Below are 13,545 nucleotides of genomic sequence, written 5' to 3'. Positions count from 1 at the left end.
TATCCTACGTGAAACGAATTCAGTACCTTTTGTCAGCCATGTCTGTAGATGATGTCCATCAATTTTGGTGACATTCCTATGAACGGCCTAGGAGGAGTTGTGCCGTCTTCGTGGCCATGCATTTCGCACAAAAGTGAAATTACCTCACTTCCTGTGGGGCGTGGCTAATGCATTGGCATAACATTTTTGTCCGGCTTAGTGAGATACATAGGCGTACCAAAGGGCATGCCACTAATACAAACTACATGGCAACCAGGCACCTTAATGCGAGAGGCAAAAATCACAACACGTTAGGGGGCGCTATAGAGGCCCCGAGGCCCGCCTGGATCTGGGCTTCTGGTTCTCAGTAGCGGAGGCATTCCAAGAGAAAGGGGCAAAATTTCGAGCGTTGTCGACCATGGCAAGCGCCCCAATAAGGGTCTTGTAAAGAGTTTGCTTGCCAAGTTTGACAAATCAGAAGCTGCAATATCATATTTGCCATAACCAGCACCCCCAGTGGCGAAAGTGCACAAAATTTGGCATATATGTCAGGTGAGCTATGAAGAGTCTGCGGATGAAGTTTGATGACAATTGACTAAATAGAAGATGAGATATAGATTTTTGAAGAATAAATTTTCTGGTTTTTCCCATGTCAGTAGGTGGCGCTATGCTGTACATGAGCGATTATGAGACGGAAAAATAAGTGTCCACAACAGCAACGTACTATCACAAGGTAGTGGTGTGAAGGAAAAGCATTATGGAATTATTTACCAAAAACCCGTTTTGGAGACATTGCATCGGCCAAAAACAGCGCCTCCCATGGACGAAAATTCCCAAAATGTGGTATACATGACATGGGAGGTAGTAAGAGGGAGGCCGTGAAGTTTGACCAAATTTGAGGAAAGATTGGATTTTTTGCCCAAAAATAGCGCCCCCAGTGGCGAAATATCACAGAAATTGGGTAACATGTCAGAAGCCCAATGATTGATTAGCGTGTGAAGTATGAGCAGTGTTGAGCAATTAGAAGATTTGTTATGAATTTTTTAGCATGTAAAATTTTGAAGTGAAAATTGATTGACGTATAACTTCTGAACGGTTTATGCTACGTGAAACGTATTTAGTAACTTTTGTCAGCCATGTCTGTAGATGATGTGTATCAATTTTGGTGACATTCCCATGAACGGTCTAGGAGGAGTTGCGCCGTCTTCGTGGCCATGCATTTCGCACAAAAGTGAAATTACCTCACTTCCTGTTGGGCGTGGCTAATGCATTGGCATTACATTTTTGTCCGGCTCAGTGAGATACATATGCATACCAAATGGCATGCCACTACTACAAACTATATGGCAACCAGGCACCTTAATGCGGGAGGCCAAAATCACAACGACTTAGGGGGCGCTATAGAGGCCCTGAGCCCCGGCCAAGGTTGGGCTCTTGGTTCTGAGTAGCGGTGGCAATTCTCGGAAGTGGTGCCAAATTTCGTGCGTTTTCGCCCATGGCAAGCGCCCCGAAAATGGCCCAACAGCGGAGAAAAATAAAGAAGAAGAAGAAGACGGAAGAATAATAATAGTGAACTCTTACAAGAACAATAGGGCCTTCGCCCATAGGGCTCGGGCCCTAATAATAGTGAACTCTTACAAGAACAATAGGGCCTTCGCCCTATAGGGCTCGGGCCCTAATAATAACAATAATGCATAATTTAAACACATAAGATAAAAAACAGATATACAGCACACAGTCACTAACATTAATCGTGAGTGCTCATGTATATTTGTGTGTGTAGTAGTAGGAACCATTGACCCCCCTGAAATAGTCCTGGCCACCCCCTTGCCCCCCCAAGGAAAAAAGTCTAGTTCCGCCACTGGTCACGCGGACACTCAAGCACAGACTTAAGCACACAGTGAAATTCCTCCTCTGCATTTAACCCATCTGAAGCAGTGAACACACACATGCACACACAAGTGAGCATTTAGCGCACCCACATACCCAGAACAGTGGGCAGCTATGCTACAGTGCCCAGGGAACAGTTGGGGGTTAGGTGCCTTGCTCAGGGGCACTTCAGCCCAACCTCAGGCCATGGCTGCCCCATGTTAACTTGTTTTGCAAGTTATTTCAATAAAAGTACTGATACTGATATCAGGTCTTTGGAGGAAACCCACACAGACACAGGGAGAACATGCAAACTCCACATAGAAAGGCCCCCGTCGGCTGCTGGGCTCAAACCCAGAACCTTCTTGCTGTGAGACAACAGTGCTAACCACTACACCACCATGCCACCCCCAGTCTATGACAGTCTGTGACAGTCTGTGGGGTCCAAGCACCCTTCACAGTTAGCACCAACTATGGCCAGTTCTTGCCAAGTTACTTAGAACACTAAAGAGGTGAACATGCTGCACAAGTTTCGTGACTGAAGGCCAGCGCTGATGCTGTGAAATGTTTGCTAAGTGGTTACTAGCTGGTGAGAGGGACAATTACATACTGGGAAGAAGAAGAAGAATCCTAGCAAAAACATTATGGTTGATAGCAATACTAAAGAACGTTAACGTATTCTGCCAGAGAACACGTAACATGAGTTTAATACAACAAGGTCCCAATGAAGAACCTTGGGATTCACTGACATGATAAGTACTAATTTAGTGCCTTTGTGTCTCAAATTTAAATTTGGAGTTTCAGTTAATTGGTGTGTGAAACAGAAATAAGATATTGGATCTATTTAATGAGGAACCTGTCCTGTCAGATAGAGAACGAGAAAGAAAGTGAGAAAGAAATGGTCTCTAAGCTCAACAGACCACTTTAAGAAGGCAAAGACAACTTAAAACCCTTTCCTTGGAGTAAAATTCTCACATTTTTAAGGTTCAGTCGAACCTTGGACACTTTGACCTCAAATTAAATAAATCACTTTATATTTGTTTGGCAGTCTGGGAACCCATTTGGATCCCACTGTGGCTGAATTCTGGAAAACAGCCAAAAAATGCAAAAATCTGCCAAAAAAAAAAAATTCTACATAGATTACATTGGGTAAAGAGCCAGTTTAACAAACATAGTTGTAAAAATAGTCAGTCTGCCCCAAAGATGTCTAAAGCCTTGCTAGCTAAGTCTTTCCTCATGCAGTCAGTGTCATGATTAGTTTAATTTAGCTTATGATCATCGGCTGTCAAAACGTCTGTGTTTTCCTGTGCCATCACATCATTAAAACATCGAACTTCACTTACACACTCCATTCAGATAACAAGGGACAGAGTTTTAAAATGTTTAGATAGACTAATGAAGATATAAGAAATTTAGCCAACAGGACAGAACTGAATTTATCAGCAATTATTTCAGTACCGATGTCAACGCAAACAATTAATGACCAATTAAATGCCATGGACCAAGGTGGACGATGCTGGTGATGAAAATGATTTCACATTTTGCTTCATAATGTAATAACTCTTTGATAAGCATTGTAATATGCACTCACCGGCTACTTTAATAGGAACTTGTTCTTGACTCTAAGATTCCTGTTCTTGGTTGCAGGAGTGGAACCTAATGTGGTCTTCTGCTGTTGCATGCTGAGATGCTTTTCTGCTCACTACGGTTGTAAAGAGTTACTATGAGTTCCTATATCCATCCTGAAAGCTAGCTCGAACCAATCTGGCCATTTTCCTCTGACCTCTGTTTCTCAACAAGACATTTCCACCCACGGAACTGTCACTCACTCGATGTTTTTTTGTTTTTCACACCATTCTGTGTAAACTCTAGAGACTGTTGTGTGTAAAAACCCCAGGAGATCAGCAGTTTCTGAAATACTCAAACCAGTCCACCTGACTCAAACCAACACCCGTGCCACACTGAAAGTCACACTTTGAGATCGCAATTTTTCCCATTCTGATGTTTGAAGTGAACGTTAACCGAAGCTCTTGATTTGTATCTGCGTGATGCATTGTGCTGCTGTCAAAGGATTGGCTGATTAGATAACTGCATAAAACAGCAGGTGGATGGGTGTTCCTAATAAAGTACCCGGTGAGTGTAATTTGTATATTTTATTTATGGGTGGAACCGTGGTGCAGCGGATAGCATGGCCACCTCACAGCTCCTGGGGCCCTCGTTCCATCTGAGTCTGGTTAGTGTCTGTGTTGAGTTTCACATTTTCTCTCCGTATTTGTGTGGGTGGGCGGCACAGTGGTGTAGTGGTTAGCGCTGTCGCCTCACAGCAAGAAGGTCCGGGTTCGAGCCCCGTGGCCAGCGAGGGCCTTTCTGTGCGGAGTTTGCATGTTGTCCGCGTGGGTTTCCTCCGGGTGCTCCGGTTTCCCCCACAGTCCAAAGTCATGCAGGTTAGGTTAACTGGTGACTCTAAACTGACCGTAGGTGTGAATGTGAGTGTGAATGGTTGTCTGTGTCTATGTGTCAGCCCTGTGATGACCTGGTGACTTGTCCAGGGTGTACCCTGCCTTTCGGCCGTAGTCAGCTGGGATAGGCGCCAGCTTGCCTGCGACCCTGTACAGGATAAAGCGTCGAGAGATAATGAGATGAAATTTGTGTGGATTTCCTCTGGGTTCTCCAGTTTCCTCCCACCACCCAAAAACATGCCAGGACGTAGACTACATTGACTTGCAACTAGGTGTGAATCCTGATCAAAATGGAGCCGTTATAGAAGAAACCTTTATTCGTCACATACACACTTCAAGCACAGTGAAATTCATCCTCTGCATTTAACCCGTCTGAAGCAGTGAACACACACACACTCAGAGTAGTGGGCAGCCACACCAGAGCACCCAGGGAGCAGTCAGGGGTTAGGTACCTTGCTCAAGGGCACCTCAGCCCAAGGCCACCTCACATCAACCTAACTGCATGTCTTTGGATTGTGGGGGAAACCGGAGCACCCGGAGGAAACCCACGCAGACACAGGGAGAACATGCAAACTCCACACAGAAAGGCCCTCGCCGGCCGCTGGGTTCGAACCCAGAACCTTCTTGCTGTGAGGCGACCGTGCTAACCACTACACCACCGTGCCGCCCATTTATTTACTCTTATTTGAACTCAACAAACATGTTTGTATCCTCTGGTCTTTGTTTGTTTGTTTGTTTGTTTGTTTGTTTAATATATGGTGACCTTTTTTCTTTTTTTTTTTACTCCACAGAGCTGATGTGTGAGTCATGACCATTCTGTTCACAGATGGATGGATGCACCCAAAGCCTGAAGGACTGGCCTTACTCACTGCACATTAAAGGAGCCAAACTGAACAGCAAGACCACCAGAAACCTCGCTGTTCTGTCATTCTAGCATCCATTTTACCAATCCTCCACATGCTTAAGCAGTGCATTTTTTGCTCTCGTGCTAGTCAGCAGTGTCTGAGTTTACACGATATGTCTGATCAATATTAAAACCTGATGAACCAATGATTAGCACAGACAGCGAGCCCTGGTCCTGTGTCGTCTAAGCGCGATTCAGACAGGTTTTACGCTGACACATAGCACCATCATAACCTTGGCGAGAGTGATGCAAGCACTTAACCCACTATGTCATTACACTGTCATTTCACCCCTCATAAACACAAATTGATGTAAACAACATTTGTCATTACGACAGCACAGGAACAAAATCTCAGGAAATAAGGGCCACTCGGCTAGAAAACTGTTTTCTAAAAGGCACTTGTGATGCAGTATTGCATATGGTGGATGCCAAACAGAGCATCAATACATCTTGTTTACATGGTTTTTAAATGTGTAGTGGAGCCAAGTTACTGACAGCACTGGGTGTACGCCGTGATATACAGTAAATTAAAATGCAATGTTATAGAATATGCTTCATATCAGAATGAAATTCAATCTTAAGCTCAAACCAGAGCCAAGTGAACAGGATCCAACATTCAAAATCTCAGAATCGATGTATTTGCTCACACTATATGACTTCTGCCAGAGATCCATTCTGAAGCTCACCTCAACCCCGAATCCCACTTTCTCACAAAAATAAGTTTTGCATGTTTTCCCTGTATCCACATGGGATTTCTCCAAGTTTTCCCATGTCTTTCCACATCCTAAAAACATTCTAGTAAGTGGACTGGCTATGATAAATTGCCCCTAGGGGTGTGTGTGTGTGTGTGTGCGTGCGTGCGTGTGTGCTGCTCTGGATGTCGAGCATCCCTTCCAGGATGTATTCCCGCCTCACTCCCAGTGTTCCTGGGATAGGCTCCAGAGTCCCCATGACCCAGACTGGGATAAAAATGCATGACTGAATGAACATCAGCACAGACTGTAATGCAGACTGCCAACTAAAGCCTCACATTTACATTATTTTACCCTCTTCACTCAGTAATGATGAAATACTCCAATAAAACTCATAAAGCGCAAACTTTTTTGATAACTGTTATTACTATATCCACATTCACTGGATATGAGCAATCGCATGCTCTGATTGGCTACTCGACTACTAGGCTATCAGCTCATACACCGTGAGTAGAGAAAAAGAAAATGGCGGAGCGTGTTGCTGAACCAACCAACGACGAATTAAAAACTCTACTCAAAAACAAAACCCCAAAAAATACAAAAAAGCAACAAAATATGGAATGAAAGTATTTGATGGTAAGAGAATATCTTTTTTTAATATTATTTTTCAAGAATTATTATTATTATTCTTATTATTATTATTATAGCATTTTTCACAAATTGCTTCTGTCATTTTGCCGGTTTGTTTCATCTTCAAGCATTAAAAATTGTTGATTTTTTTTTCAGACTGGTTCAAAAGCTCAAAGAAGTTTGAAAATTACATCACTGAAATGTCCAAGGAAGAATTAAATAAATATCTAAGCTATTCTAGACCTCGGCACGACAGCAAGCCGGCACTTTCTACAAAAACAACACTAAAGTCAATTCATGCAGCCATCGATAGGTTTTTAAGAAGTCCCCCTAAGCGGAAATTATTTTGTCCGACATTTTGTATAAAGTTTATATTTATCGAATTTGCAATAAATAAATAAATAGAAATGCTCTGTTTCTCAAAATCCAGTGAATGCGGATCAAATAAAACAGTTACTCCACTCAATCTTGTCGTACATGGCTTATAGCCGACTCAGCGCTACGTGCCTCATCGGCTATCAGCTCATGTACGACTTGATTTCGTGGAATAACTGTTAATTATACAGTATTGGAGAACATATAGCGGGGTGCTGTACGAATTCAGACAATGTATGAATATAATAACGGGATCCTTGAACCTAATGCATGCTTCAGTTTATTTTTAGAAATCCTGTGCACGTGATAGATTTCTGGTAATGTGTTCTTGGTCAGCTGTGGTTAAGCACGGGTTATAAAGGATACAATTTCTTTTCACAAAGCAGTAGCCTCTTCATTAACAGGAATAGCGCACTGGCTCTGTGATCTGATTACTTAAATGATTCCTATCATCAGTGGTTCAAGCACGAGTGGAAACGTATCGCTTTTGTAATCTGACGCTAACACTAGTCAACTTCTCCAGTTTAAAGCCACTCCATGTGATTAACTCATCTATGGATTTTTCCTTCATGTGAAGGGTTAACAGGCTATACTTTTTTTTAAATCACGAGTTATGTCATTTATAAGCAATTAATCGACTTTGACAGCAATTATCCTGTGTGGCAACTGATAGACTGCACCATTTAAACAAGAAACTCAAGACAGTTAATGAGGTGGGAAGGGCAACTCTGTGTTACCAAGGCAACCAAGTAAGAATGCGTTGTATAGAAGGAAAAAAAACTTCATCTAGAGCGCAGATACAACCTTTCCAAGAGTACTCTCTGTCCTGTACATTTTTAGCCCTTTCCTTTCTCTGACACACACATGGAAGGATTATTAATTAGCTAATTATTTAAATTAGGTGTGTTTGGACTTGGAAGCAGGGAAACCAGTACATCCTTCAGAATCAGGTCTGGGAATCTGTTTTCTCTCCAAAAAAAGTTATTCATTTCTTACGGTGAAATGTGTACAACATTACATCTCATCTTATTCTGCCTTCATTCTATCTGTTGATTTGTATTCGATAAGATACCAGCGACACAATGTGTCATGAACACATCTGAACACTAGAGTCATCCAGCGCTGCTCCATAACACCTGTTTCACTGCGAGCGTGCAGCGTCACGCAGCTCTAGGAACCAACAAGCACGTGTGGGCACATGCCTACAGCTCGACATGAGAATGTGTGAGCATCAAGAAATTAAGACGACATTTGTGCTGTGATTCTTTTAAAGGAGAACTAAAGTCATTTTTAAATTTGCTTTATTTCTTCATTAACATGTTCTTTAATTAGTTTTCAGTTTATCGTGACTCGTATTGGCAACTAACTGCAATTAAATATTATACTTATAGGCCGATTCGGTTTTTAGCCGTGTTGAATTTAGTTCGTTTGGTCCACGGCAGGCGTCGCTTATCCGCGCGATCTTCACGAGACTTGTGTGAGACTTCGAAACGTGACATGTCAGCCAGGTGTCAGTGCTGCTATTTTGAAATCTGTTTTCCAAACGAAATATTGCACAAAAATGAGTTTAAATGACGATTACTGCCTACTTTTTTCAAACTTTCCTGATTGCTATCAAAACAAACAAAACTTCCGGCTTGATTACATCAGCATTCGAAAGAGGGCGCGCGCGTCTTTTGACAACGTTGGCAGATGTTGGTCACTTTGATTTCCGCTGTACGTTTTACTTCTGTCCTATGATGTCTTGCACAGGTCTCAACGACTCTCGTTTACGGCCATTGCTTTGACATATGGACTGATATATTACAGAGCATATTTCAAACACTTATAACCTGCTATAGCAGTGACAAAATAGCTATCAAAAATGCATTCCTATATTTAATAAAATGAAATAAATAGAATTTTGATAATAAAAAAATTTGCCTTCAGTTCCCCTTTAAGAATTCTAGCCAATATATTACTGTACAGTTCTTCCTCCTCCTCGTCCAGTACTGTTGCCAGGTCGAGGTCCATGTGGACCTTATTGATCCACATGTCGTATTACATGGAGCATAGTTTTACACTGGATGCCCTTCCTGCCACAACTCTCCCACTTCTACGCTTGGAAAACAACCATTCACATACACAGGCAATTTAAAGTAGCCAGTTAGCCTAGCTGCATGTCTTTAGACTGTGGGGGAAACCAGAGCACCCATAGGAAACCCACGCAAACATGAGGATAACATGCAAACTCCACAGTAAAAGGCCCCTGTCGGCCCCTGGGCTCGAACCCAGAACCTTCTTGCTGTGAGGCGACAGTGCTTGTTAACCACTATACTACCATGCCGCCCTATATCACTGTACAGTTATTAATGATATATTCAGACTGCTTACCTTGCACAATGAGGCACTCAGGTGAGACCATGTGGGTCCCTGCGCGTGCCAGGAAGACCGGATTTCCATCCAGAGGTGATTTTTGTGCATAAAGTCCACCAAAGCACAAGTGTAGAGCGCCAGTTCATGTTTCCACGAGAGCTGGGGGGTTTTTTTTCTCTTTTTTTCATTGGCGTCCTTGTAAAGGGATGCATTGTCATCTTGGTTAAAGGGACGCAAAGTAAACAGTTGCATGAAGCAATCCCTTCTAACATAGAAATGTATTCCCGTGGCAGCACTATGACCCAAATGACAGGACTGTCCCTTCTCAGCCATGGCGTCAGAGACATTTTGTGCATGATCATTATTTTTGAGATGCAATACCGGTATTTTGGCCTAGTTCTATCTAATGGGTGACATCTACACTTAGGTGTTGATCCCAGAATTGTGGTAAATGTTTAAAATGGCAAGATGACTGATTTGTTTGACGCTCTTAAAAATAATTCAGTGCCTCTGACTTTAATGCAGTGTGTAGCTCAGTGAAGTTGTACCAGAGGGCAGTTAACTGTGGCATCGTGCTACTGTCAAACTAATTTTCTGAGCTTCCATAAAATATGAGACATTGTTTAACTGTGCATGTACATCATAACAGATGTTACTAAATAGTTATTGAATGCTCTCTCTCTCTCTCTCTCTCTCTCTAAGACGTGTGTCTGGTGATCTCTGGTTTAATCTGCTTTTGAGAATAGTTGAATGATATTTAATGATAGTGCAAATGATTTAAACTTTATTGCATAACAACCTTACGTCAACAGCTCGCTCCTTTGTTCTAACATTGACGTCTTCTGACAAATGTAACTTATAAAGTGCCTATGCAAAATACTTGTTTGTTTGTTTGTTTGTTTGTTTGTTCCGTTCTTTTAAACCGGGAAATTCTGCCTACAGTGTAGATGGGCCAGAACTCACAACCTCCCCGTGTTACGTAAAGCTGGTGATTTTTGCGTCGCCTGTTATTTGATTACAGGGTGTGTATCTCTAAAAAAGGAGCCACATTGCAAAGAATGTTTCAGCCTAGGTCCATAAGAAATGAAACGTGTGTGGGTGCGTGCGTGGGTGCGTGCTTGCTTTTGTTTTTTGTTGTTGTTGTTGTTTGTGCATGTCTATTAAAACGCGCGTTTGTGTGGAGGTGTGCGTCCAAGCGTGCGTCTTGCGCACTTGGGCGTGCATGTGTGTGCTGATAAGTGAATTGTGCAATCATCTTCACGAAACCCTCCACAGAAAGTCATCAGTGTGATATTTATAATCATACATCTGTCTGTATGCTTCTTGAATGTGTACTGTTTCTCCTGCCGATGTCCGTGCCATTCCCTCTACTCGGACTCTGCTTATCGATGCCGCAAAGAGACTCCGTGACGCCTTCTTCCATCTCCATGTACTCGGCGGCTTTGTCGCCTAGTGAGGACCCGGATGGAGATCCTTTGAACTTTTTCAGGAAATCCGGGAAGTATGGGCATCCCGGAGGCGGGTACTCAACCGCAGGAGCCTGGTCTTCATTGTCAGTCTCCCGGTGGTAGAAGTAATTAAAGTTGGAGACGATGACTGGCACCGGGAGCGCAATGGTGAGGACGCCGGCGATGGCGCACAGCGAGCCCACTATCTTGCCTCCGACTGTTATGGGCTTCATATCTCCATAGCCTACGGTCGTCATGGTAACAACGGCCCACCAGAACGCGTCCGGGATACTCGTGAACTGTGATTTGGGCTCGTCCGCTTCAGCAAAGTACACGGCGCTGGAAAACAGCACCACTCCAATAACAAGAAAGAAGATGAGCAGTGCCAGCTCACGCATGCTCGCGCGCAACGTGTGCCCGAGAATTTGGAGTCCTTTGGAGTGTCGGGAGAGCTTGAAGATCCGGAAAACCCTGACCAGTCGGATTATTCGCAGGATGGCAAAGCTCATGGCCTGCTGCCCGTTGCCTTGCTGTTGCGCGAGGTCCGTGCCCAGAGTTATGAAATAAGGCAAAATGGAGACAATGTCTATAGAGTTCATGATGTTCTTGAAGAAAGAGGCTTTGCTCGGACTGGCAAAAAAGCGCACAATGATCTCAAAGGAGAACCAAATGATGCACACGGTCTCCACGATGAAAAACGGGTCATTGAAGGGCGTAAATCCGTTATCTGTGCGCGTCACGTTTTTACCTGGGCTAAGGAAATCTTTGTCGTCCCTGAATTCTGGTAACGTTTCCAAACAGAAAATAACTATAGATATGACGATAACCAAAACAGACACCACGGCGATGCCTCTGGCAGGACTCGAGCTTTCAGGATACTCAAACAGGAGCCAGATCTGCCGCTTGAATTCATCCTCTGGCAGCGGTTTTTCTTCTTCTTTGACAAAGCCCTCGTCCTCGCGGAACTTCATCATGGCCTCTTCGCCAAGTTCATAGAACTTGACCTCTTCGGAAAAGATGTCGAAAGGTACATTGACAGGTCTCTTTAACCGTCCCCCTGACTGATAGAAGTACAGAATGGCGTCAAAACTCGGCCGATTCCTGTCAAAAAAGTACTCGTTGCGCAGTGGATCGAAGTACCTGATCCGCTTGGCTGGGTCCCCTAAGAGCGTGTCGGGAAACTGGGCGAGAGTCTTGAGCTGGGTTTCAAACTTCAGCCCGGACACGTTGATCACCACTCTCTCACAGCAGCCGTACTCGCTGTAAACGTTCTCGTATCCGGATTGGGGACGTCTGTCCGTGAGAGACGCAGTCTCTTCGTCATCCATGTTATAGATAAAACTCGATCTCTTGCTTCCCCCGTCGTCTTCGTCGTCTTCGTCGCCCTCGGCCTCCTCGTCCTCTTCTATCATAACGTCCTCTTCGGATCCGAGAAGCGCCAACTCAGAGTGGCGCAGGTCCCCTCCGAGAGCCGCGCGGTGCCGTCTCCAGCGCGCGACTCCTCTCTGCTTTTTGCGCTCTCTTAGAAGTTGCTGTTGTGGCTCGTACTGCTGTTGCGCCTGCTGAGTGGTGGAGGAGGAGGAGGTGGGGCGCGAGGCAGTCGCTCCGCTCCCCTGGTTGGCATTAGTAGAGGAGGCGGTGCGAGTTTGATATGGCTGACCGAAGATGTGGGTACACGAGCCACCTCCACCACCACCACCGCCACCGGCACCTCCGTCTCCGGCTGGCCCGGCCTCAGACGCCGCAGCTGCCGCCGCCGCCGCCGCACGAGACTGTCTTTCTCTCTCGCGCTCTCTCTCCCTGGCACGAGCTTGGGCATATCCATACGGCAAGTGGGGGTTGCACCCGCTGCTGTCTGCTCCGACCATAGCAAACTCCATTTTGGTGCGTAATTTCTAACCGTATAGTGAGTTAGTTATTTGTCAAGACTTCAACTGAGTACAGCAATGTCCGTAAATGCACTTGGAACGCCACAATGAGGCTTGTGGAAGATGTAAGTCCACTGAGGCAAAAGAAAGGGGGGGAAAAAACAAACCTCACAACATACACAATAATTACAGTTTCATTTTATGGTCATGCAAAACTCACTGAAATCATTAAGTCCATTAGGTGTTCAGTGACATCATCAAATCCAGGTGCGTAAAGGTGAAGGAACCTGTTTGTCTGTGGCGTTGCCTTGGTGTCCAAAACCACAGGCTGTCCCTAGAGTCCTCCATAAGATTATTATCTTCACCTTTCACCTGCCACCTGAGGTGCTTGACTTGGAGCAAGAAGCGACTTTGAGTTCTGTTAGAGATCTGTGGTTGCAATCTTTGGGATGAGGGAGGAGGAGGAGGGTGTATGGTGGAGGTGGTGGTGGTGGTGATGATGGTGGGGTGCTGTTCTGTCCTCTGCCCCTCCACTGGCTACGAATGAATCACGGAATTATTTTGACGCCAGCGACAGCTGCAAAGGGCACAAAAACAAACGTTATGGACTGCACGCGTCTCCCCCCACCCTTCAAAAGAAAAAAAAGAAGAAGAAACCCACACTATAATAACATGTGCGACAGGGACAGCTCAATACTGGAATTAGGAACACTCTTAGAAATATTTCGTTATGATAACAGCAATTACAGGCCTGTACGGCAACAGGAGACAATGCGTGATTATTACAGAGAGAAAAATCCCTATAGGTGATTAATCATAAACACTGGCCGCACGCAGCGACCACCACACCTTCCCTCTGTTCAGAGCACTTACATGAGCAAAGACCGGAGAATATTTTGCTTAGCTTCCACCTCCAACGCAATACGCCGGAGCTAGGTGAGGATGTAAATCCCAGGTTTGCCCCAA

General features: G+C 44.5%; 1 protein-coding gene across 1 annotated transcript; it reads right to left on the bottom strand.

Annotated features, from left to right (window-relative positions):
• Positions 1–10,132: 10,132 nt before the first annotated feature.
• kcna4 (potassium voltage-gated channel, shaker-related subfamily, member 4) lies at positions 10,133–12,668 on the bottom strand. Its single transcript, XM_060911728.1, has one exon. The coding sequence runs from the start codon at positions 12,589–12,591 to the stop codon at positions 10,564–10,566; it is 2,028 nt and encodes a 675-aa protein (XP_060767711.1). The 5' UTR covers positions 12,592–12,668; the 3' UTR covers positions 10,133–10,563.
• Between the last annotated feature and the right edge of the window lie 877 nt (positions 12,669–13,545).

Source organism: Neoarius graeffei, chromosome 27 (assembly GCF_027579695.1).
Source record: "Neoarius graeffei isolate fNeoGra1 chromosome 27, fNeoGra1.pri, whole genome shotgun sequence".
NCBI lineage: Eukaryota > Metazoa > Chordata > Actinopteri > Siluriformes > Ariidae > Neoarius > Neoarius graeffei.
This window is presented reverse-complemented; position numbering and strand designations above follow the sequence as displayed.

What these genes read in the sequence shown, in the direction of transcription:
- kcna4 (XM_060911728.1), bottom strand. Translation starts at nt 12,591, where the DNA reads ATGGAGTTTGCTATGGTCGGAGCAGACAGCAGCGGGTGCAACCCCCAC.